The sequence below is a fragment of the Salvelinus alpinus genome, chromosome 6, assembly GCF_045679555.1.
Source record: "Salvelinus alpinus chromosome 6, SLU_Salpinus.1, whole genome shotgun sequence".
Lineage (NCBI taxonomy): Eukaryota > Metazoa > Chordata > Actinopteri > Salmoniformes > Salmonidae > Salvelinus > Salvelinus alpinus.
Window position 1 is genome coordinate 49,943,218 of NC_092091.1, and position 24,437 is coordinate 49,967,654.

General features: G+C 43.2%; 2 protein-coding genes across 2 annotated transcripts; both read right to left on the reverse strand.

Moving 5' to 3' along the window:
- Nucleotides 1-262: 262 nt before the first annotated feature.
- On the reverse strand, nucleotides 263-19,786 carry LOC139578807 (ras-related protein R-Ras-like). Its single transcript, XM_071406841.1, has 6 exons — nucleotides 18,866-19,786; nucleotides 18,601-18,688; nucleotides 5,792-5,894; nucleotides 3,209-3,317; nucleotides 2,814-2,932; nucleotides 263-2,563 (listed from the first exon to the last, which is right to left on the reverse strand). The coding sequence occupies exons 1-6, from the start codon at nucleotides 18,950-18,952 to the stop codon at nucleotides 2,476-2,478; spliced, it is 594 nt and encodes a 197-aa protein (XP_071262942.1). The 5' UTR covers nucleotides 18,953-19,786; the 3' UTR covers nucleotides 263-2,475.
- A 1,188-nt stretch (nucleotides 19,787-20,974) lies between these two features.
- On the reverse strand, nucleotides 20,975-24,437 carry LOC139578806 (tyrosine-protein phosphatase vhp-1-like). The gene is made up of 5 exons (XM_071406839.1): nucleotides 24,185-24,437; nucleotides 23,739-23,855; nucleotides 23,399-23,558; nucleotides 22,760-22,883; nucleotides 20,975-22,634 (listed from the first exon to the last, which is right to left on the reverse strand). Exons 2-5 carry the CDS (start codon nucleotides 23,838-23,840, stop codon nucleotides 21,377-21,379), a joined length of 1,644 nt encoding a protein of 547 aa, XP_071262940.1. The 5' UTR covers nucleotides 23,841-23,855; nucleotides 24,185-24,437; the 3' UTR covers nucleotides 20,975-21,376.

Here is a 24,437-nt window from a genome sequence, read left to right on the forward strand (position 1 = left end):
TTATTGATCTGTACATTTACATGCTCCTTTCTTTTCTCATTGCATTCATCAGAAGTTGTTAAAAAAAAAAAAATCACATCTGACCTCAGCCAAACTGAGGTTTGCTACTTCTTTTCTATCACCAATTGTTCACCAATGCTGTTGAAGAGAAATAGTAAAGTAGAAAAAAAGTTGGGGTTGTCCAGATAAACCAGCTGCCCTATTTCATTCTGACACATTCTGAGCAAAAACTCTAGATTTGAATAATAACGTATAAAAAGTGTAATGTGTAAAAAAAGTATTTGGTTTATTTCAGTACAAAATACACATGGCAGATACCGGCAGATTACAAGTTAGATATAGTTTGAGATTCATTGGTATACGAATACAAACGGCTTTTTGCTGTTCAAAATAATTACATATAACAGACTTAAGTACAATTGTATGTTGTGGATTATTACACTACAGTATTAAACACAGAGTCAATGCATTATTTTAGAATTAGGTAAAGAACAAAATGGGGGACACATGTTGATCCTACATCATCAACAGGGTTCTATTTCACAAAGAAAATAAGATTGCCATCTTTGAGAACTCAAATTATTCATCAAAACATATCATATTTTTAGGGTCACAGAATTGAGTCTAATTCAACTCACAAATATGGAGCACATTCAGAATCTTTCAGAAATATAGATGGCTATCCTGCTTTGTGTGAAATATCACCCAGGGGAAAAGTAGGCTAACTGTTAGTCATATGTTAATTACATCTATATGAAGGTTTGCAAGACTAGTGCTACACATCCTCTCTAAACAAACAAGTTACTTCATGACAGACAAATGTAGTTTACGGAAGTTCAATCAGGAAGGCTGGTCTGAATGCTTGGTTAACTTCAAGTAAGCGTAGCATAATTCACTTAGCTTCCTATTATATGGGCATAGTGGGAATGAATATGAACGTATTATCAGCAGCATAGCGGTCTTCTCTTCTTTCCTATTAGCCACGTCCGGAATGTCATTCATTATTTACCTTATAGCCTATAAGCATGGCACAATAATGCACATTCCTCATGCTTGCTGTTCAGCCCATGGGCTCACTCTTGTAATTATCACCGTCCTCTTTCTCAACCAATGGGCATAAATCTTACAATGTATTTATATGTCAACTTACCCATGTTCTCTCACTTTCTCATCAACAGTTGTCGACAACCATCCACCTCCCCCAGTTATAATAACGGGCAGCGGGTTTAGTTTCCGATGCCAGCTGCCCAGTGTAGGGCTACCCGTCATCAGCATCTGGCTCTGAGGAGCAATCCCCGGAGACGAGGCCATACCACAAACTTAAGAAAATTCCATATTGCATTCTGTCTCTGTTGTTAATTCAGTTAACCCTGTATACTATTGAACTTTACATAACACCAACATTATAAATACACTGCATTTGTTCTCATTGTTGGACCCACAATTATTTTGGTTGATAGGAATGATGCCTTGTCTGCAGCTTTTCAACAGATCTTCATTAGCTTTGCCTCATTCATTTAATACAGTTCAAAAACGAACTCCTTGATGTACATGGCTGGTAGCAGTGTGACAAAAATTTGCAAACAGCATTACAATAAAAATGACTTAAAAAAGCAGGCCTACACCTGTATGCATAGACAAAAAGTACCTGGACACGCCTAAACTTCCACCCAGTCATTTTAAAATAAAAAATAGCACTTTAGTGTCAAACTACTTTTGCCTACCAGTCCATAAGTTGAAGTTGTGCAAAAAATATATATTATGTGGTCATGGATACTACACCGTGAAAAAACACCAGTGTTTCAAACATTATTTTCCACTCTCATGCTGCCTCATCTTTATCTCACTTTTTTTCATGCGTTCTTTCAAAAATCTAATTTGTCTTTTCAGTTTAACTGGGCTCCCTTCCTTTTCTGCTATAGATATGAATAACAGCACCCTCTAGTTTCTAAATGATCCATTCCTTCCAGCAACATCAAACCAGTGACTTACATCAGGTCAACCAAATGTAGGAGGCCACCTAAAACACAGTATCTGTGAGATCTCTCTCCTTACCATCCCTCCTCTCTCACTCTTTCTTCAGGCTGTGGACTCATCTCTTGCTCTCTTCTCATCTAGCTCAAGGCCTCCCTTTACATCCTTACTCAATAATGAAATAACAAAACCGTAAATACAAAACAAGTATAGAAAAAAGTTTGAAGATGCTAATTTCTAAGTGTGAATGAAACCATAAGAAATGTGTAACACCACCACTTTGCCCACCATTGACGTAAGCAAGCTCTCCCACACACATACATTCCTGCCCCATTCCCCAAACCTCCCCATACAGGTTTGTTTTGCATTTCCAAGTGAATATCTCTCCCCTCCCTTGCCCAATCTTCCCATTTCCCTCCAGGTAAGTCAGACAAGACTTGCATCAGTGGTGAGGAGGTTTTGGTCTCTGTGACAACAGTGCTACGCCAGGGGAGGGGACAGTTAAAGGAGGATGCAGGGGCAGCCACCGCTCTTCCGTTTTCCTGTGTGGTTTGCAGGTAGAGGGGGACTCTCAGTCTCCTGAAACTTTCTGTTTAAAAAAAAAAGAGAATGAAAGAGAGACAGAGTGAGGGAAAGAGCATTGGATGCTTCGACTCAGGAGCAGGCTATAATGGACACCACAATGTCTGTCCCTCAATTTTGCCTCTGGTCCCCAACTCTTCTAAACATCTAGCTATAAACAAGATGACCTATTATAAAGTACCTTACAGCTTTCTGCAACATAATAAAATATTTAAAACAGCCTACCTTGCAGCTAGCTGTTAACGTTATGACGTTACCTTATAGCTCGCACCACCTCCAGGAAGGCTTCGTCTACGTTGTAGCGGTTCTTAGCCGAGGCCTCCATGTAATGGATCCTGTTCTCTCTGGCAAAGCCCTGGGCCTCCTCTCTGGAGATCTACAGACAGGACAGAGAGAGGTACATACACTCAGGTTAAAAGCGAGCTGCTCGCCAGGCGAGTTTCATTTCCTTATTCCGTTAAACTGTGTAAGATTAGGAAGTTGCTATTAGATCTAGCCAAAGAAACACTTGTAGCCACTCGCCACCTGTTGGCAACTCAAACATATTTTCAAGGCCTGAGATTTTGAACCAGTAGGATCTAAATAGGCATTATTAAAGCTAGCAGAAGATCTCTTTTAACATGATAATGAGAGTGACAATGAAGACCAGTACCACTCTCGACTGGTCCAGGTCAGCCTTGTTCCCCACCAGCACCATGGGGAAGTCATCCCGGTCCTTCACTCTCAGTATCTGGGTGTGGAACTTGTGGATCTCATTGTAACTGAAAAAAGGGAAGGAAAGTGGTCGAAACGAGAACACATTAGGAACTGATCACAAGTGCGTTATGTCCTTAAAAGGTGCAATCCATTAGTTCAATTTACTGTAAAAAATAAATAAAATAACGAGTGGATATGCCCCCTAAAACAAAGAGGCATATTAATTTGCATAAATCCAACTTCTTTTTTTGTTTAATTGTATACTCTTATTTTAAAATTGACAAAGATGACAGCACAGTGACAACAAACATTCAAACATGACAACAAACACTAGAAGTGGGAGGGGTAGCCTGGGTCCTACCAGGACACCTATCGAGCCCTGCCAAATCAAGCCAGGCATCCTGTGTGACCTGGCAGGAGTCAAGTCTGGAGAGGAGGTACAGTTCATAAATAAATACAGACAATTGTTATATTAGACTAAGCTCTACATATGTCCTTAGAATGTTGTGTTTGTACTTAGACTCGTCGCCGCATGGGGACGGAACTTCTGCAGTGCACCTTTAAGACGCATTCTACAGCTCATAAGAGGGCAAGGGTTTGTTGCAATTCACAGGAGCTTCACAACCAATCTAAAAAAGGCACACATGAACTCTGTTAAATAAGGTGCAATTGCACCCATCCACCTTTCAATTCAGAGAGAACTACTACAGCAGCTCATTATGCCGCCTGTATTTGACACCATGTCATGAATGCGACACTTATGAGAGGTGAACGCCTATAACAAGTCTCACTTCCCCTAGTTACTGTAGCATCCCTCTTTGATTAGGGCTGCACGACCGAAACCAGAAAACACAGTATAGACCAAGTGTTATACTGACCATGGCTTGAATGCCTCAACACTTCAAGGAATGAATACATGATCATGAGTGTACTGCGTTTGCATCGCAAATAGGGATGTTAACTGTTAAATCGGGTAGCAGCCAAAAATGTATTTGACCAGTCATGCTTATTGGTCTATACAGGGATCATCAACTAGATTCAGCTGCTGGCCAATTTTTTCTTGAACAGATGGTCGGGGGGACAGAACATATTTTTAAAAGTTAGACTGCAAATTGTACGACAAGAACAGATGTACATTTCGACTAAAATAATCATTTCAAACCTTGATTACATTTGGGAACATTGCCCTGCGTAGGGTGCTGTCTTTTGGATGGGACGTTAAACGCGTGTCCTGACTCTATGGTTATTCAAAATCCCTTGGCGCTTATTGTAAGAGTAGAGGTGTTCACCCCGTTGTCATGGCAAAATGTTCTACCTGGCCACATTCCATCATGGCCACTTAATCATCCCCCTCATTCCTAATTGCATACATCACTCCTCACCTCTCCACCTGATGTGTAGTGGTCGCTGTGCATCACTGAGGTGGGTGAGGTGAGTCTTCCCCTGACTATATAAAAGCACCGAGTACCTCAGCTGGTAGAAAAGTGCTATATAAATCCAATCAATTATTTGTAATTATTATTATTTGAATATGATCACATCTCTATAATGCATGGGAATAGATTCCCAAATTAAAACAAACTTGGTGCTGATTTCCTGGTGTTTTTAGTCTTATGTCCAACAATGAAAATTCCAAAGTATTTATTGCTCAGAAAACTGGGGGGTGGGGGAGGGGGGAAATAAAACCACCAGCAGGCCAAATTCGGGCCGCAAGTTTTGCGGAACCCGGGTCTATAGGTCACTTTGCCAATTTTTTTTACATAAATTGCCGCATATGTATTTTCATTAGTCGTCATAAATAAAATGTATCACATGTGCACAGCATACAGAGAGCCTAGTTTGCGGACAGGAATAGCCTACCAGACAGCGCGAGAGTCGCTCCTCAAAAAGCCTGCAGGCTACTGGAGTGAAACCCGCTTTTTTAAGCCCAGTCATTGCACAACAACAATTCTAAATGCAACCGCGTGTTAACTTGTGGCCATGACTAAAAAGGAGCTATCTTTATTTCTCAATCTCAACTCGTAAAGCGAGCCTCCCATTCGCCATAAGCTCTTGATGAAAAATGTCCGGTCCTTGTATGCATGCATGCATAGTATCAGAGAGGAAGAGGCAAAGTGCCAAAATCTCTCCAAAATACAGTCCAACGTGTTTCTATGGGCTTATTTTGGGCCTAAGCTTGTCGCCTGCTTTCCTGCCTTGGGACCCCCCCCCCCCCATTGTTAGAGCGGAAACATAAGCATCTCGTCATTATATACATATCTCATAGTATTTTTTGTTGGTCACGTCATTTTAATGTTGGGATTTTATTTTATTTCCGTTCATTGGACTGGTTAATGAGGGTCAGTTAGTAAATTTACCAAAATTTGCATCCCTAATTGCAAACAGTGACGTTGCCTTCCTGAAACCTTGAATACTGTAGCCCTGACAAATGCTTTTGCTCTGAGGACTTCATAGTATGTTGTGTAGTTGGGAATACTGTTTTGAATCTACAGCTTGCATAGGACTCAAGATTGTCTGGGTGGATGCATCCGATTCTTACCTGCCAGTGTCATTCAGAGCGAACACCAGCAAGAAGCCTTCTCCTGAGCGCATGTACTGCTCCCTCATTGCACCAAACTCCTCTTGACCTGCTGTGTCCAAGACTGACACACACACACACAGATTCAGATGTACGTACACAGGGATAAATATGTATAGTGACATACAGTGCATTCGGACAGTATTCAAACCCCTTGACTTTTTCCACATTTTGTTATGTTACAGCTTTATTCTAAAATTAAACTTTCCCCCCCCACATCAATCTACACACAATACCCCATAATGACAAAGCATTATACCCCAATCAGAGGTCCTGAGGCGGTTTCAATCAAGTATCTCTGTACTTTGCTCCATTCATCTTTCCCTCGATCCTGACAAGTCTCCCAGTCTCTGCCGCTGAAAAACATCCCCACAGCATAATGCTGCCACCCCCATGATTCACCGTAGGGATGGTGCCAGGTATCCTCCAGATGTGATGCTTGGCTTTCAGGCCAAAGAGTTCAATCTTGGTTTCATCAAACCAGAGAATCTTATTTCTCATGGTCTGAGTCCTTTAGCTGCCTTTTGGCAAACTCCAAACGGCGAGAATAGACAGTCAGGAGTGGCTTCCGTCTGGCCACTCTACAATAAAAGGCCTGATTGGTGGAGTGCTGCACCGATGGTTGTCCTTCTGGAAGGTTATCCCATCTCCACAGACGAACTCTGTCAGAGTGACCATTGTGTTCTCGGTCACCTCCTTGACCAAGGCCCTTCACCCCCGATTGCTCAGTTTGGCCGGAAGAGTCTCGGTGGTTCTAAATTTCTTTGATTTAAGAATGATGGAGGCCACTATATTCATGGGGACCTTCAATGCTGCAGAGATTTTTTGGTACTCTTACCCAGACCTGTGCCTCAACACAATCCTGTCTTGGAGCTCTACGGACAATTCCTTCAACCTCATTCATGGCTTGGTTTCTGCTCTGACATGCACTGTCAACTGTGAGACCTTATATAGACAGGTGTGTGCCTTACCAAATCATGTCCAGTCAATTGAATTTACCACAGGTAGACTCCAAACAAGTTGAAGAAACATCTCAAGGATAATCAATATTAACAGGATGCACCGGAGCTAAATTCCCATAGCAAAGGGTCTGAATACTTATGTAAATAAGTTTGAATTTTTTATTATGCATTTAAAAAAATTGCTAAAACCTCTTTTTGCTTTGTCATTATGGGGTATTGTGTGTAGATGACAAAACAAAATAATTGAATACATTTTAGAATAAGGCTGTAATATAACAAAATGTGGAAAAAGTCAGGTGATCTGAATACTTTCCGAATGCACTGTAGATACAACATAGTAACAAATGCAGGAGAGGTGCAAGGAAGGCTCACTGACAAGCACAACACCCTCCTTTTGTGCCAGTAGGAATTACGCTTTGACTCAGATTTTCACTTTAAAATGCATGCAAAACAAAAACCATTGATTGAAAAGTTCAAACCATACAACTCTATGCACAATTTACACAGAACATTTCACAAAAACACATTTACTGAAAGAACTGTGCAGATGCAAAGTTTCTAAAATGATTATGATAAAATGAGTTTATGCGACCACGTTTTCCAAAAACAGTTAAATATCTGCTCCGAATTAAGATTCAAAGATGTCAGCTGAAAGAATGGGGTGTCAGTTATGACACCCTTGGTCATCCCTACTGCCTCTGATCTGGCGGATTCACTAAACATGAATGCCTCGTTTGTAAATTATGTCCGAGTGTTGGACATAATTTACAAACGAGGCATTCATGTTTAGTGAATCCGCCAGATTTGGATAGAAAACACTCTATAGTTTCTAAAACCGTTAAAATTATGTCTGTGAGTATAACAGAACTGATATTACAGGCAAAACCCCGAGGACAAACCACCCCCCCCCAAAAAAGATTCAGCCTACCACTATTTTCAATGGCTATCACTTTTATTATAAGGACAAGTCCTCCCAGATTGCAGTTCCTAGGGCTTCCACTAGATGTCAACAGTCTTTAGAAAGAGTTTCAGGATGGTTTTTGGAAAAATGAGCCAGAAATTGTAGTTTTTCTAGGTGACTCCCACTTTGGCTGTAGTGTTTCCAAGCGCTTGGAAGAGAGCGCGTTCTTTGATATTATTCTCCGGTAAAGACAATAACGATTCTCAGTCTTAAATTTTATAGTTTATTTACGTATTAGGTACCTAAGGTTTGATTATAAACGTTGTTTGATTTGTTTGGAAAAGTTTATTAGTAACGTTTGGGATTAATTTTGTATGCATTTTGATGGAGGGAAACTAGGTGGATTATTGACTGAAGTGCGCCAGCTAAACTGAGTTTTTATGGATATAAAGAAGAACATTATCGAACAAAAGGACCATTTGTGATGTAACTGGGACCTTTGAGTGCCAACAGAAGATCAAGAGGTAAGGCATTTTTTATATCGCTATTTCTGACTTTCGTGTCGCACCTGCCTGGTTGAAATATGTTATTCATGTGTTTGTATGCGGGGCACTGTCCTCAGATAAATCGCATGGTTTGCTTTCGCCGTAAAGCGTTTTTGAAATCTGACGCGGCGGGATTAACAAGAAGTCAAGCTTTATTTTGATGTATTACACTTGTGATTTTATGAAATTTAAATATTTATAATATTGTAGTTTGAATTTCACGCTCTGCAATTTCACCGGATGCTGCCCATAAGAAGTTAAATACTTTACACCACTGCTTGCGTAAGTGATTCCCGTAGTTGCGAGCCAAAGCGAATTTGGTGATTATCGAAAGGATCTTGTAAGTGAAGTGCTCTGAACCGGGCTTGGATTTTGTTTCCCCTTTCTTGAACTCCCCGAGTGCCATTCGATAAACATTAAATATCATTTAGATTTTGCAACTTAAAAAGCCAATTCTTCCTCTGTTTACACCCCCCCTTGCTACCGCATTACATCGGAACCCCTCTGGACCAATCACAGTGGTGGAGAATGAGGGCCGCAGAAGTGGTGACAGAGTTACTATAAAGTTATATTAAGGATGGAGGCCACATTGTTAAAAATGCGCAAAAGGAAAGCACAGACCTCTTGAGAATTTAAGTGGCAATGCTGGCTCAAGCAGTGAAGGACAGTAAGCCCGGAGTGGGGACTCATACCTAGGCTTCAAGAACAGGATGACATTGAGGCCTAACTGCTGACCTCTTGAATGATAGCAGAAAGAGAACTATGGGCCCCGGAGCGGTGGGCAGGGATGCTGGCCCCCTTTCTTTCTGGGCGTGCGCAGGCTGCGTATTTCAACCTGGATCCTGCAGATGCAGAGGACTAAGAAACTAAAAGCCAAAATCTTATCCCGGTGCTGTCTGAATCCACAGGCCAAGCGTTTCCACGAGTTGACCTTCGATAGCAACGAGTCAGCAAGAGCCCAAATGTATCAACTAATATGGCTGACCAGGGGTTGGCGAGAGACAGTGTTTCCGGTGCCCACCGAGCCTTCCTCCGGTTCAAGGGGTGCACATCCATGTAATCTAACCCCGCAGTGTTGGACCGCAGAGGGAGCCCCGGCCATAAAAGTCCAAGGAGAGGATGCAGAAGCGATGTAAGATTACCCTAGTTCGGTCACACTTAGTACAGGAGGGAGATTTGTGTCAGGAACAGATGTCAGTCTCCTGTATCCATGGGGAGGTGGATACACAGTGGCGCAGGTTACGTTAGTTTCTCCCCGAGGTAAGTGCACTATGATGGTGGGGGTGGTGAACCACTTACCAGTACTGCTAGGGAGAGAGTCATTTGTTCGAGAGTTCGTGGCGGATTAAACACAGCAGCCCCAAGACCGCACCAGTGCGTGTAAGCAATGCAAAGCAGTCACTGGCACACTCAGAGAAAACACATCCCCAAAAGGCACCCGATATGCCCCACTAGCACTACAGGGAGAAGTCACCCAGATCAAGTGCAGGGGAGGAAGAAAATGAAATTCAAGATCAGAGGCTCAGGCAGCTGTTTCAAGAAAAGACCGGAGGATACATGCTCAGGTCTCGCAACGGAGAGTGGAGGAGACCAAGGGCCCGCACGGGCCCCGGTGAGAATAGACAGCCAAGACTTTAATTTATCTGATGAGTTGACAGTACAGTTTAGCACCACACAGCTGCAGGACCCAGACCTGGTCTCGGCACAACGCAGAGTGAAGGTGATGGACGGGAAGCACATGGAGAACGTCAATCCCCCCTTATTACTGCATAAAGGGCTTACAGTACTGATGGTTAAGAGAAGGGGCCTAGAGCATATAGAGACATGGTACGGTACCTGACGCATGTGTTGAGAGGCCACTTGGCAGTAGACAAAACTAAAGAGCACATCATGAGTAGATTCTACTGGCCCCACATTACAAGTGATGTAGAGAAGTACTGCAAGTGAAGCGACAAGTGCCAAAAAGAATGCCCCCAAAGCCAACTACAGAAGTATTCATCCCCCTTGGTGGTTTTCCTATTTTGTTGCATTACAACCTGTAATTTAAATTTATTTTTATTTAGATTTCATGTAATGGACATACAAAATATTCAAAATTGGTGAAGTGAAATGGGAAAAAATTACTTGTTTCAAAAAAATTAAAATATGAAAAGTGGTGCGTGCATATGTATTCACCCCCTTTGCTATGAAGCCCCTAAATAAGATCTGGTGCAACCAATTACCTTCAGAAGTCACATAATTAGCTAAATAAAATTAACCTGTGTGCAATCTAAGTGTCACATGATCGCAGTTATACACTGCTCAAAAAAATAAAGGGAACACTTAAACAACACAATGTAACTCCAAGTCAATCACACTTCTGTGAAATCAAACTGTCCAATTAGGAAGCAACACTGATTGACAATAAATTTCACATGCTGTTGTGCAAATGGAATAGACAAAATGTGGAAATTATAGGCAATTAGCAAGACACCCCCAAAAAAGGAGTGATTCTGCAGGTGGTGACCACAGACCACTTCTCAGTTCCTATGCTTCCTGGCTGATGTTTTGGTCACTTTTGAATGCTGGCGGTGCTCTCACTCTAGTGGTAGCATGAGACGGAGTCTACAACCCACACAAGTGGCTCAGGTAGTGCAGTTCATCCAGGATGGCACATCAATGCGAGCTGTGGCAAAAAGGTTTGCTGTGTCTGTCAGCGTAGTGTCCAGAGCATGGAGGCGCTACCAGGAGACAGGCCAGTACATCAGGAGACGTGGAGGAGGCCGTAGGAGGGCAACAACCCAGCAGCAGGACCGCTACCTCCGCCTTTGTGCCAGGAGGTGCACTGCCAGAGCCCTGCAAAATGACCTCCAGCAGGCCACAAATGTGCATGTGTCTGCTCAAACGGTCAGAAACAGACTCCATGAGGGTGGTATGAGGGCCCGACGTCCACAGGTGGGGGTTGTGCTTACAGCCCAGCACCGTGCAGGACGTTTGGCATTTGCCAGAGAACACCAAGATTGGCAAATTCGCCACTGGCGCCCTGTGCTCTTCACAGATGAAAGCAGGTTCACACTGAGCACATGAGCACATGTGACAGACGTGATAGAGTCTGGAGACGCCGTGGAGAACGTTCTGCTGCCTGCAACATCCTCCAGCATGACCGGTTTGGCGGTGGGTCAGTCATGGTGTGGGGTGGCATTTCTTTGTGGGGCCGCACAGCCCTCCATGTGCTCGCCAGAGGTAGCCTGACTGCCATTAGGTACCGAGATGAGATCCTCAGACCCCTTGTGAGACCATATGCTGACACATGCACATTTGTGGCCTGCTGGAGGTCATTTTGCAGGGCTCTGGCAGTGCACCTCCTGGCACAAAGGCGGAGGTAGCGGTCCTGCTGCTGGGTTGTTGCCCTCCTACGGCCTCCTCCATGTCTCCTGATGTACTGGCCTGTCTCCTGGTAGCGCCTCCATGCTCTGGACACTACGCTGACAGACACAGCAAACCTTTTTGCCACAGCTCGCATTGATGTGCCATCCTGGATGAACTGCACTACCTGAGCCACTTGTGTGGGTTGTAGACTCCGTCTCATGCTACCACTAGAGTGAGAGCACCGCCAGCATTCAAAAGTGACCAAAACATCAGCCAGGAAGCATAGGAACTGAGAAGTGGTCTGTGGTCACCACCTGCAGAATCACTCCTTTTTTGGGGGTGTCTTGCTAATTGCCTATAATTTCCACCTTTTGTCTATTCCATTTGCACAACAGCATGTGAAAATTATTGTCAATCAGTGTTGCTTCCTAAGTGGACAGTTTGATTTCATAGAAGTGTGATTGACTTGGAGTTACATTGTGTTGTTTAAGTGTTCCCTTTATTTTTTTGAGCAGTGTATATACACACACCTGTTCTGAAAGGCCCCAGAGTCTGCAACACCACTAAGCAAGGGGCACCATGAAGACCAATGAGCTCTCCAAACAGGTCAGGGACAAAGTTGGAGAAGTACAGATCAGGGTTGAGTTGTAAAAAAATATCAGAAACTTTGAACATCCCACGGAGCACCATTAAATCCATCTTTTTTTTTTAAATGGAAAGAATATGGCACCACAGCAAACCTGCCAAGAGAGGGCCGCCCACTAAAACTCACGGACCAGGCAAGGAGGCCATTAATCAGAGGCAACAAAGAGACCAAAGATAACCCTGAAGGAGCTGCAAAGCTCCACAGCGGAGATTGGAGTATCTGTCCACAGGACCACTTTAAGCCGTACACTCCACAGAGCTGGGCTTTGCGGAAAAGTGGCCAGAAAAAAGCCATTGCTTAAAGGAAAAAATAAGCAAAGACGTTTGGTGTTCGCCAAAGGGCATGTGGGAGACTCCCCAAACATATGGAAGATGGTACTCTGGTCAGATGAGACTAAAATGTAGCTTTCTGGCCATCAAGGAAAACCCTATGTCTTGCGCAAACCTAACACCTCATCACCCCGAGAACACCATGCCCACAGTGAAGCATGGTGGTGGCAGCATCATGCTGTGGGGATGTTTTTCCATCGGCAGGGACTGGGAAACTGGTCAGAATTGAAGGAATGATGGATGGCGCTAAATACAGGGTAATTCTTGAGAGAACCTGTTTGTCATCCATAGATTTGAGACTGGGATGGAGGTTCACCTTCCAGCAGGACAATGACCCTAAGCATACTGCTAAAGCAACACTCGAGTGGTTGAAGGGGAAACATTTAAATGTCTTGGAATGGCCTAGTCAAAGCCCAGACCTCAATCCAATTGAGAATCTGTGGTATGACAAAGAGTGCTGTACACCAGTGGAACCCATCCAACTTGAAGGAGCTGGAGCAGTTTTGCTTTGAAGAATGGGCAAAAATCCCAGTGGCTAGATGCGCTAAGCTTATAGAGACATACCCCAAGATACTTGCAGCTGTAATTGCTGCAAAAGGTGGCTCTACAAAATACTGACTTTGGGGGGGTGAATAGTTATGCACGTTCAAGTTCTGTTTTTGTGTGTCTTATTTCTTGTTTGTTTCACAAAAAAAATTATTTTGCATCTTCAAAGTGGTAGACATTTTGTGTAAATAAAATGATGCAACCCCTCAAAAAAAATCTATTTTAATTCCAGGTTGTAAGGCAACAAAATAGTAAAAATACCAAGGGGGGGGTGAATACTTTCCCAAGCTACTGTATACTGGTGGTAATTGATTTTGCCACATACTACCCCAAAGCCATACCGCTGCGTAATATGTCCACTAAAAGGTATTGCTAAAGAGTTGTTTCAGATGTTTTCCCGAGTCGGCATACCCTCCTATATTTTGACCGACCAGGGACCCCGTTTATGTCCCGCATAATTAAAGACTTGTGTGCCTTGTAACAGGTTAAACAGATACACTCGAGCATATTTCATCCTCAGATGGTTTATGAGAACGCTTGAATAAAACTGTAAAGTCGATGATAAAAGGTGGTTGTGGCACAGGACAGGAGGAACTGGGACATAGTATTACCTCACTTATTGTTTGCTCTTAGGGAGATGCCCCAGCCAACGGACTTCTCCCTGTTTTAACTGTTAAATGGGAGGCCGTGCCGAGGGATCCTGGACTTATGTAGGAGATAAGGTACTCCTTTTAATTCCAACAGCGGAACATTGGATCTTAGCACAATGGAAGTAAATGGCAAGAGTATCCCCTGTAAACTACAGAGTTAGGCAGCCAGGTAGGAGAAAACCCGAACAGCTATACCACATCAACCTTATGAAGGAGTACCATGAGACAAATGAAGATATTATGTTCTCCTCCCAACCAGCAGCCCAACAAGATCAACCCCAACTAGAGGTGCAGGTCGTGAAGTCGCTGACGCACCAGCAAGAGCAGGACCTACATGCCCTAGTGGTCCGACACCAGGAGGTATTCTCTTCCCTCACAGGGAATATAAATCTCATCCAGCATCATATATATACACAGAGCCAGGCAAAAGAGTGAACTTAAGACCTTACAGAATCCATGCTGCGGGACAAAGAAATAGTCCGAGAGATGCTGGGTTGGGGAGTTAGAGGCGTCTCACAGTGCCTGGTCAAGTCTGTTAGTTCTCGTTCCGAAGCCAGACATAACCGTGAGATTCTGTAATGACTTCCGAAGCCTGAACGACATCTCCAAATTTGAACCCAATGCCCAGTGTAGATGAGCTGATAGAGCGATTGGGAAATGCGAGCTACATAACGCAAATGGCTATATGCAGGTGCCTCTGGCCTCAGAAGACAGGGGGAAAAAGGCGCTCTACGCCAGACGGCCTTTTCCATTACTTGAAATTACCCGTTGGGTTTCACAGTGAGACAGCCACGTCACAGTTGTTAATGGACAGCTACTCAGACCCCACTGAGCCTACGCGGCCGCTTACATCGACAACGTGATGATACACAGCGAAGACTGGGAGACGCACCTACAACAGGTAGAGGCCGTGCTGGGGAGCCTAAGGAGAGCGGGCTTGACAGCTAACCCTAAGAAATGCAGGCTCGGGTTAAGTGAGGCAGAATATCTGGGCTGCACTATTGGGTATGGTGTCATACGCCCCCAGACAAAGAAAGTGGAGGCTATCCAGGAGTGGCCAAGGCGTAAAAATCAGGTGCGATCCTTCTTAGGGCTCACAAGTTACAACTGGCGCTTTATACCAAATTATGTCTCTATAGCCGCTCCATTGTCCGACCTGACCAAGAAAGACCTTCCCACAGAGGTGAGATGGACTCAAGCAGCAAAGATAGCTTTCCAAAAGCTAAAGGAAGCCCTGTGCGCAAAACCAGTGCTAAGAGCACCAGACTTTGACAGGGACTTTATTATTTTAACCTTTATTTAACCATGTAGGCCAGTTGAGAACAAGTTCTCATTTACAACTGCGACCTGGCCAAGATAAAGCAAAGCAGTGTGACAAAAACAACAGAGTTACACATGGGATAAACAAACGTACAGTCAATAACAATAAAAAGATCTGTATACAGTGTGTGCAAATTAATTAAGGAGGTAAGGCAATAAATAGGCCAATAGTGGCGAAGTAATTACAATTGAGCAATTTACACTGGAGTGATATATGTGCAAGTAAAAATACTGGTGTGCAAAAGAGTAGAAAGACAAAAACGGGGATGAGGAAGGTAGTTGGTTGGATGGGCTATTTACAGATGGGCTGTGTACAGCTGCAGCGATCGGTAAGCTGCTCTAACAGTTGACACTTAAAGTTAGCGAGGGAGATATAAGTCTCCAACTTCAGTGATTTTTGCAATTCGTTCCAGTCATTGGCAGCAGAGAACTGGAAGGTAAGGCAGCCAAACGAGGTGTTGGCTTTGGGGATCAGTAAAATATACCTGCTGGAGCGAGTGCCACGGGTGGGCGTTGCTATGGTGACCAGTGAGCTGAGACAAGGCGGAGCTATACCTAGCAAAGACTTATAGATGACCTGGAGCCAGTTGGTTTGATGATGAATATGTAGCGAGGACCAGCCAACGAGAGGATATGGTGGGTAGTATATAGGGCTTTGGTGACAAAACGGATGGCACTGTGATAGCAAATTAGATGTAGTCTGAGTAGAGTGTTGGAAGCTATTTGGTAAATGACATCGCCGAAGTCAAGGACCGGTAGGATAGTCCGTTTTACGAGGGTAAGTTTGGCAGCATGAGTGAAGGAGGCTTTGTTGCAAAAATAGGAAACCGATTCTAGATTTAATGCTTAATGTGAGTCTGGAAGGAGAGTTTACAGTCTAGCCAGACACCTAGGTATTTATAGTTGTCCACACATTCTAAGTCAGAACCGTCCAGAGTAGTGATGCTAGTCGGGCGGGCAGCGATCGATTGAAGAGCATGCATTTAGTTTTACTAGCATTTAAGAGCAGTTGGAGGCCAAGGAAGGAGTGTTGTATGGTGTTGAAGCTCGTTTGGAGGTTTGTTAACACAGTGTCCAAAGAAGAGCCAGATGTATACAGAATGGTGTTGTCTGCATAGAGGTGGATCAAATTTATTTGTATTTTTTTTAAATCACCCGCAGCAAGAGCGACATCATTGATATATGCAGAGAAAAGAGTCGGACCAAGAATTGAACCCTGTGGCACCCCCATAGAGACTGCCAGAGGTCCGGACAACAGGCCCTCTGATTTGAAACACTGAACTCTATCTGAGAAGTTCATTGTCCAGATGGATGCCTCTGATGTTGGTATCGGAGCGGTCCTCTCCCAGGGACTGGGAAAGGTCGAACACCCCATAGCCTACATCAGCAGTAAGCTCCCAGGGAGGGAAATAAAATATGCCACGGTTGACCGAGAGGGGCTGGCTATAAAATTGTCACTCAACTACCTCAGATATTATCTGCTGGGAATAAAATTTCCTCGTGACGGATAATGCGCACTCACCTGGATGGTGAGAAAAAAAGAGAATAACAGTAGGGTATGTAGATGGTTCTTGTGCTTGCAACCCTCTAACTTCTCCATCATCCACAGATCCGGGGTCCATCACGGAAATACAGACGCACTATCCCGCCGCGACGCACTGGATTATGTTTCCCCTTCTTGAAACGGCCGAGTGCCATTCGGTGAACATTAAATATATTGTTTAGATTTTTGCAACTTACAAAGCCAACTCTTCATCGGTTTACACCACTCCTCGCTACCGCATAGATCGGAACCCCTCTGGACCGATCCCAGGACACAAAAGCTAGAAATATGCAATATCATTATTTTGCATATTTGGGTATTATTCTAATGAGCTCTGCCTCCAAACAAGACCAGTTTTGGTTGGTCCGGACCAGACCAAATCTGAACCAATCATAGATGTCTGTGTTTCTCAAGTTTGGACATTACAATACAGCACAGTAGAGTACAGTTCAGTAGATATGTTCAGTACAATATACTGTACTCTGGTGTGCTCTGCTGTACAAAATTTTCTTTACTGTCCAAACTTGTAAAACATAGACGTCTATGATTGGTTCAGATTTGGGCGGATTGACCAAATATCAATTACTTTACAACATCCATGTCGGTTGGTGCTCAGTGGTTGAGGATGCTTGTTACAGTAAATGGAAAGAGGGTAGGTGGTTAGGTGTCATGGTAGGTGTCAGTAAGAGTTGGGAGAGGTGACATTAACTGGAGAGAGAAAGAGAGCGGCAGAAAGGAGAAAGAGAGAAGAGAGAAAGAGAGAGAGAAAGAGAAAAAGAGAGAGAGAGAAAGAGAGCGAAAAAGAGAGGGAGAGAAAGAAAGAGAGCAGTTGTTGAGACCGTTTTCACAGTCTTGCTTTGACAACAGAAAGGAAACAGTTATGAGCTGAAGATAGCAGTATGCCAGTTGAAGGGAGGACAGTAGCAGGTGACCCACATTGGACCCAAATGTTCCGTGTAGCTCAGTTGGTAGAGCATGGCGTTTGCAATGCCAGGGTTGTGGGTTTGATACCCACAGGGGATCAGTATGGCAAAAAGTACAAAAATGTATCCACTCACTACTGTAAGTCAATCTGGGTAAGAGCGTCTGCTAAATGACTCAAATGTAAATGGTTTGTGACTACTATGACTTCCCATTTTAGCCAATTCAATCGCAGTAATTCCGTTACTGATTGTTCGCCAATTCCATTACTGATTTGGTAACAGAATTACAAGTTTTAATCACTTAATAATTCATAAACAACCTTGATATCAGTAAAACCCCTAAAACGAATTATTAGGTCTACCTTTGCTTGTTACTTATGTGAACTTTCATTGTCCTCCTTAGAAAATATCTTAGATGTGTGTGTTTCTGGTAACAGAATTACAAGACAAGGCAATGTTTCTTAAAAACTTACAGAAGGCAAATCATTTCTCTGTAACTAAATATAAGTGTTTATAAAATTTGGCAGGGGTCTTTACTTCAACATTGTGTTTTGATGCATTTATAATACCGTAACAAAATTATCTGGTAGATGTTGTCTAAGAACCCTTTTCCATCTGTTCAACCAGAAATCAAAGCCTGATTATTCCTCATTTTTAGGATGGAAATGGTTGAAAACATATGTCTTAATTTAAAAAATAATAATAATATAGACTTAGCTTTTATTTGACATGCTCCTATGAACTTCACATTGGTCCTTTTAGATGTAAATGCCCAGGGTTAACCGACTCGACAGAGGCCAACAGGCCATAGTGCACTTACATATTGTTATATCCCTTGAATACGAACACAGACGGACAGAAACACTTGTTACGGCATAGTGAAATGACTACACCTTGGCTTAGAGCATCAACATCTGCCAACTGCAAGTCATAACAGAGCAGATGTTGGTGAATCATACAGACAGATTTGGCCTTGCTCACTCACTGACTCAAGTAGTTCACGCTTTCCCTCTATTCTTGGAGCAAAGAACATCAGTAAACCTACAGTATGACTTACTGTCTAATCGTGTCTCTTTCCCATCCACTGTGCATATTTTGGTGTAGGAGTCCTCGATGGTTGGGTCATAATCCGATACAAAGTATGACTGCGAAAAAGATAGGAGAGCATGGGTCAAGACTGTGTGGGTTGGCCTATATGGGTTAATATGCACATATTCAATTACCACTACAACACACTCATCACATCAGAAGATGTGACAAATTCAAAACAAACAAAACAACACACAGTTGACAATGTCCAAACAGTTGGTGGATTCTCTCACCTGAATGAATTGTATGGTCAAGGCGCTTTTCCCCACACCGCCCCCGCCCACGACGACCAGTTTGAATCTCTCCTCCTCAGCAGACATGATTCGTTTCGTAAAATTCTTTCAACAATTGTCTAAAAACGAAACGATAAAACTGACTAGCTGATAGGATCTATTGATTAAGTGTAATTTAGTAATCCGCAGGGTAGATGAGGGGGGGAAATGAAAGTCCACTTCTCCAACGATTGAGCAAACTACTTTTATCAAGGTAACGTTAGCTCATAGAAAAATCCGAGAAGGTAGCAGAGTTGGGGTTTTACCTCGGTATTACGCCAATATATTTAACTTGAATTACCTACGATAGGTTATCAATATCAAATATAAAATGTATAGTTCGTTTTCTGATACTATTTCATAACATTGAAAAGTTTACCGTTTTAGTCTGGCCCAGTGTTGTAAACTATCCACAAAAGTCGCCTCTAACCCCAATAGTTTCGTATTACTGCTCCTATAATTCATAGGTCGCTACATAAAATATAATAAAGTATTATTGTTAAATTCTAACGGTTTATCGGCCTATCTCACATCATTTTTGTCAGGTGAAAAGCCTTCCGCACCCGCCTTAAGTAAATTAGGCTACCGATGCCAACTTTGTGACTCTAGAAGAAAAAAATAGCTTGATTATCAACTACCCCGTCAAACTTCAACGCACTTGTCTAACTTTCATTATCTCTAGATTGATCCATCTACATATCTCTGCAGACGCATTATATACAAACTTTTGTGATGTCTAAGTTACAGGGTTTTTCTTGGCGATGTGTTCATTTTTCCCTCGTCTTCACGGACTTATTTTTTCATCGCTCCAAGGCAACTTTTGTTTCTCAACCAAGAAGGGTTTCTCGAAATCTCATGCGTATGTAAAAATAGGCGTGTTTTAACGACACTGTTTCCTCATTGTATAAATTCTCACGCTTCTCCCTCTTTTCATGAATCAACAAAGGCGCTATTAGAATGAGATACATTCTAAAATGTTTATTCAATCAACACTGCCCGTTTATTCGTGAAACTGAAACAATATGGTTAAAACTGATTTTAAATTAGTGAACTATAGTATTCACACATTATGTGTACTACATTACGTGTACTACCTTATTTGGCCGTTGAGCCCAGTTGTATGTAGGTCTAGTCATTCATTTGTTTAATGGGGAATTTTACCGCAGTGTACATATATCTAGAGCAGGGGAGTATACCTATAAAGCTGATTTTGCAACATATTGGGGGGTGTATTGATCCTTGGCACATGGAATGTTTTATAACCCCTTTATTTTTTTGTTTCGCGTTTAGTACTTTAGCCAATGCATTTGAGAGTGTTGTATGATTACCATCAAACAACTTTAACCAACCTGTTGAGAATATGAGGAGATATGGGAGGGAAAACTCCTAGCATACAGTATTTTATACTAATAGTTCTTGCCAAGTAAAGCATTCTTGTCTTCCTTTCCCTCCCTGATTTGCCCATCCCCTCAACCGGATGTGACTCATTTACATGGGCATGTTGCTCATTTTTACCACACCCACATTCAGCCTAGTGGTTAGAGCATTGGGCCAGTAACCAAAAGGTTGCTGGATCGAATCCCTGAGCTGACAAGGTAAAAATCTGTTGTTCTGCCCCTGAGCAAGGCAGTTAACTCACTGTTCCCTGGGTGCGGTGGATGTCGATTAAGGCAGCCCCTGCACCTCTTTGATTCAGAGGGGTTGGGTTAAATGCGGGAGACACATTTCAGTTGAAGGCATTCAGATGTACAACTGACTAGGTAACCCCCTTTCACCCTCAACTCCTCCTTATTAACCCAAGTAATTTGTTGATGTTTAAGGGTAGACTTTTCTAAAAGTGAAAATTATCCTAACTTTATTTTCAAGACTGCATTCTTGTAATATTTTATAAAATAAGTGAATAACCATATCAGTCTGAATTGTGAATCAGATTTTTTCCTCATAGGCCTAAATGATTGTACATTGATGGTTAAATACATGGGAGATGAGTCAAATGAGATGAGAACAGGAGTAAAATATGTCATCTCTAATGAACACTGTGATCCCATTACAAACAACAGTGCCAAAATACCATCCTCAAAATATTCATTTTATAAATAACAACAATAAACTGATCACTTGATTCACATCAATCAATAAATAAAAATCAACATAATCAAGCCTTAATCCATGAGCATTGTGTTGGAGGCATAAACTGCCCTATATATAATATACATAGTGCTTTTGAAGGAAGTCAACAACAAATTGTCATTTATAGGACAAAGCATTCACTCAGAGGACTGTGAACATGGTATGGGCAGACAAATATTATACATGCAGTTCAGTTCTCTGTTCTTCAGTTCCTCTCACTCACACACACACACACACAAATCAATCTCCACACACACACAAATCAATCTCCACACACACACAAATCAATCTCCTAGCATTTATCAGCCCTCTCTCTGTCCGCGCCAACGATCTCTTACCGCATCAGCACCTATAGGGCAGAACAGCCTGTTCCACTTTGATCCGGGGGCCAAACAGCACCCCCAGCAGCATCTTCTCCCCCCAGCCCAGCAGCTTGTTGACAGTCAGGTTGAGAGGAAACAGGAGGCCCTGTTCAGCATCCACTCTTTCCTCAGTCCCCACTGCAGATGCAGATAGTTTAGCTGCTGGCGACACCTGCTGGTCAACTACGATACTGTGCTGGCTCAAAACAGAACTGCTGCTAAGGCTCCCTGTTAGTGTCTCCCTCTCTGCTCTTCCCTTGCTGTGGTCCTTCCCTGTCTTTGGAGTCGAGTTAGGCCTCCCCTTCTTCACGCTCTGACCGCGGCTGGGCTCTCTTTTAGGTTGGCCTCTTCCCTCTCTCTCTACCTTTGCCTGGGTTTGGGAGGAGCAGCGATTGGGCCAACCTGCTGCTTTGACGCAGGATGTGCTCCTCTCTCTCTGTTGTACATCTGTCTGTGAGGAGGAAAGGGCCACCGTCGAAGGCTTTCTACCGTGCCTTTTTGAACCACTGGTGCCTTCTGACTCCCTCTTGTGGATGGTGTTGGAAACGCTGGAGTGCGTTGGCTTGTGGCTAATGCTGTGCCTGCTGCTGCTTTCTGGCTCATTCTGGTGGGGAGTTGGGGGAATTGCACCAACGAGAGACAGGGAGAGGGTGAGGCTCTTGCGCCTCTCAGAGTGAGACGCAATGCCCGTTGGGATTTGTAGTGTGTTGGGCTTTGGTGTCGGTATCGCTGGTTCGTTGGGGCTTGGAGTCATTGCTCCACATGGGCTCTGGGCCTCCCTCTGGTTCCGGTTATGGTTCAGGTTGAGAGTGAGAGTGAGCGTTCTGAGTTTGCTGGAGAGAGACAGCGTCAGTTGTGACGGCACGCTCCTCTGGTCTTGCTGTGGCTTCTCTGATAGACTCTGAGTTTCACCTGAATATGAGGACCTTTGCTCTATATTCTCTGTGTTACAAGTGGAATTCTCATTGTACATATTATGCACTTTAGCAACCTCAAAAAAGTCCTTAGCAACATAGCCATTGTCCTGAATATTCATACTCTGATTGGCTGACAGGGGGACAGAGGAATCGCGGCTAATGTTTTCATTGCTTGGCTGCAGACATGTGTCCAGTGATCTGATTGGCTGGATAGTGGGGTTGCCATTAGAGGCTTTCTGAGTGAGGGTTCCTTGGAAGTGTTGTAGCTGACCCAGAAAATTGAAGTTTGGGGAGATTGAAGGCCTGCGCTCTTTCACAAACCTGAAAGTGAGGAACAGACAAGATTAGATGTGGATAGTTTATACACACACACACGCACGTGCAAGCACACGCACACAATCATTATAATGCATGAATACATACACATACAGCACAGACAAACACACCTGTAGGCATGGTCAAGGTCCATCCCCAGGTTGTACATAATGTAGGCCACAGCCAGGGCAGGGGAGCGAGAGATTCCTGCAGCACAATGAACTAACACAGATCCACCTGATGACATAGCCCCATCTGAGAGAGAAGAGATAAGACATTTTATTTTATTTGAAATCATCCATACTGTATTGCATGACATCACTTCAGCCAGACTGCAAACTGTGCAAAGCACACAGGTTATGTCAACTGTCATGAATGGGCTTCCTGCAACAGTAGCCTTGTATCAATTGTCCGTGGTACTGAATGGGATGTAACAGCATTCAATATTTCTGAAACCATAGGAGCATAACTGGCCTACATGAAACCCTGATCAATATCTGCTCATCACTTGAACTGAGTCATCTGTGTTTCTTCCAGACAGACAGTTGCCAGTGTGTAATGCATACATGATGATGCAGACTATAGCATAATGATGACATGCAGAAATGTCCTATTACCTAACCTGCAGGATTTTTCTGGTCAAATCTCCAATGACGCTCTATCGTGCACTAGCTCTCTGTCTTGTCGAAAATAGTGCAGTTGCACTATATGGGGAATAGGGTTGCCATCCATTTGACACCAAACTAATCCAATCTCATCATTATTCTCACCGATAAAATGCAGTGCCTCCGGGATATGGGGCAGCAGGTCGTCTCGGAGAGAGTCCTCGATGGGGATGCGAAGGTACTGGGAACGGGGAAGGAAAGTTGGCTGCGGGCTGTAGCGGCTCACGCTTAGCACGTATGAGATCCCGCGGGCGCCGAGGCAATCCTGCAGCCGAGTAGGGAGTGCACGGGGAAAAGAGAGACAGAGAACACTAAATATTAATACATTCTAGTCTTCTGGAAGAGGTGCATTTTCGGTGCATTGTGAAAATATAACGCTTTGGCCAATGACGAGAGCTAGGCTATCAATTCTATAGACTGACCTACTAAATGAAAACATTATTACCTGCGTAACGTCCGTCTCTGCACCCAGGTAAAGATGCGGTAGGATGAGAGACAGCGGTGGACGCTCGCGTGTCCCGTTCTCTCTCTCCCTGTAGAACACCATCTCTGTCCTTTGTGTCTGGAACCGAAACATGAGAGAAAACTGTGTTCATTTCAATATCAAGGGATTACAAATATGTATTAGGCTACAATAGATCGGCATCGAAAAAATACTGGATGGAACTTTGACAATCATTTTAACAGTTGCATGAAATATATTAGCATTATTATTGCCATGAATGTTAATTAAGAAAACATTACTTTGGTCTATTGCTGCTGCAGAATGATGTTCTCTGTGCATTACGTCATGGATTTTGCAAGTTTACATTCATTAGATGATCATAGGAGAATATAAGACTAGACATAAATGATGCAAGCAAAATGCAAGAAATATTACATTGTACTTACAGTGACGATTTTCACTCCAAACGAAGATACTGGAAATATCGCACAAATCAACTTGCACACCAAATAACTCGATATAATCAACCCGAATGGTCTCAAAGAAAATGGATGAAGAATCCCAAAATATATGTTATGCTTTATTAATAATAAGTAGAGTAAAGAGCTCGTTTTCTCTTTCTTGACTTCTACTCTCGTCCTATTCCTTGTCCTGTCTGCGACTGTAACATTATTTGTTGTTGTATGTCTATACCTGCGC

Bases quoted from the DNA above. Each gene is read 5' to 3' on its own strand.
- LOC139578807 (XM_071406841.1), bottom strand. From the start codon at position 18,952: ATGTCTGCTGAGGAGGAGAGATTCAAACTGGTCGTCGTGGGCGGGGGC. The intron at 18,689-18,865 runs GTGAGAGAATCC...TCTTTTTCGCAG, and splicing joins TGACCATACAATTCATTCAG to TCATACTTTGTATCGGATTA. The intron at 3,318-5,791 runs GTAAGAATCGGA...CCCTTTTTTCAG, and splicing joins GCTCTGAATGACACTGGCAG to TTACAATGAGATCCACAAGT.
- LOC139578806 (XM_071406839.1), bottom strand. From the start codon at position 23,840: ATGGTGTTCTACAGGGAGAGAGAGAACGGGACACGCGAGCGTCCACCG. The intron at 23,559-23,738 runs GTAATAATGTTT...ACTCGGCTGCAG, and splicing joins CAGAGACGGACGTTACGCAG to GATTGCCTCGGCGCCCGCGG. The intron at 22,635-22,759 runs GTGTGTTTGTCT...CCTCACTTTCAG, and splicing joins GACCTTGACCATGCCTACAG to GTTTGTGAAAGAGCGCAGGC.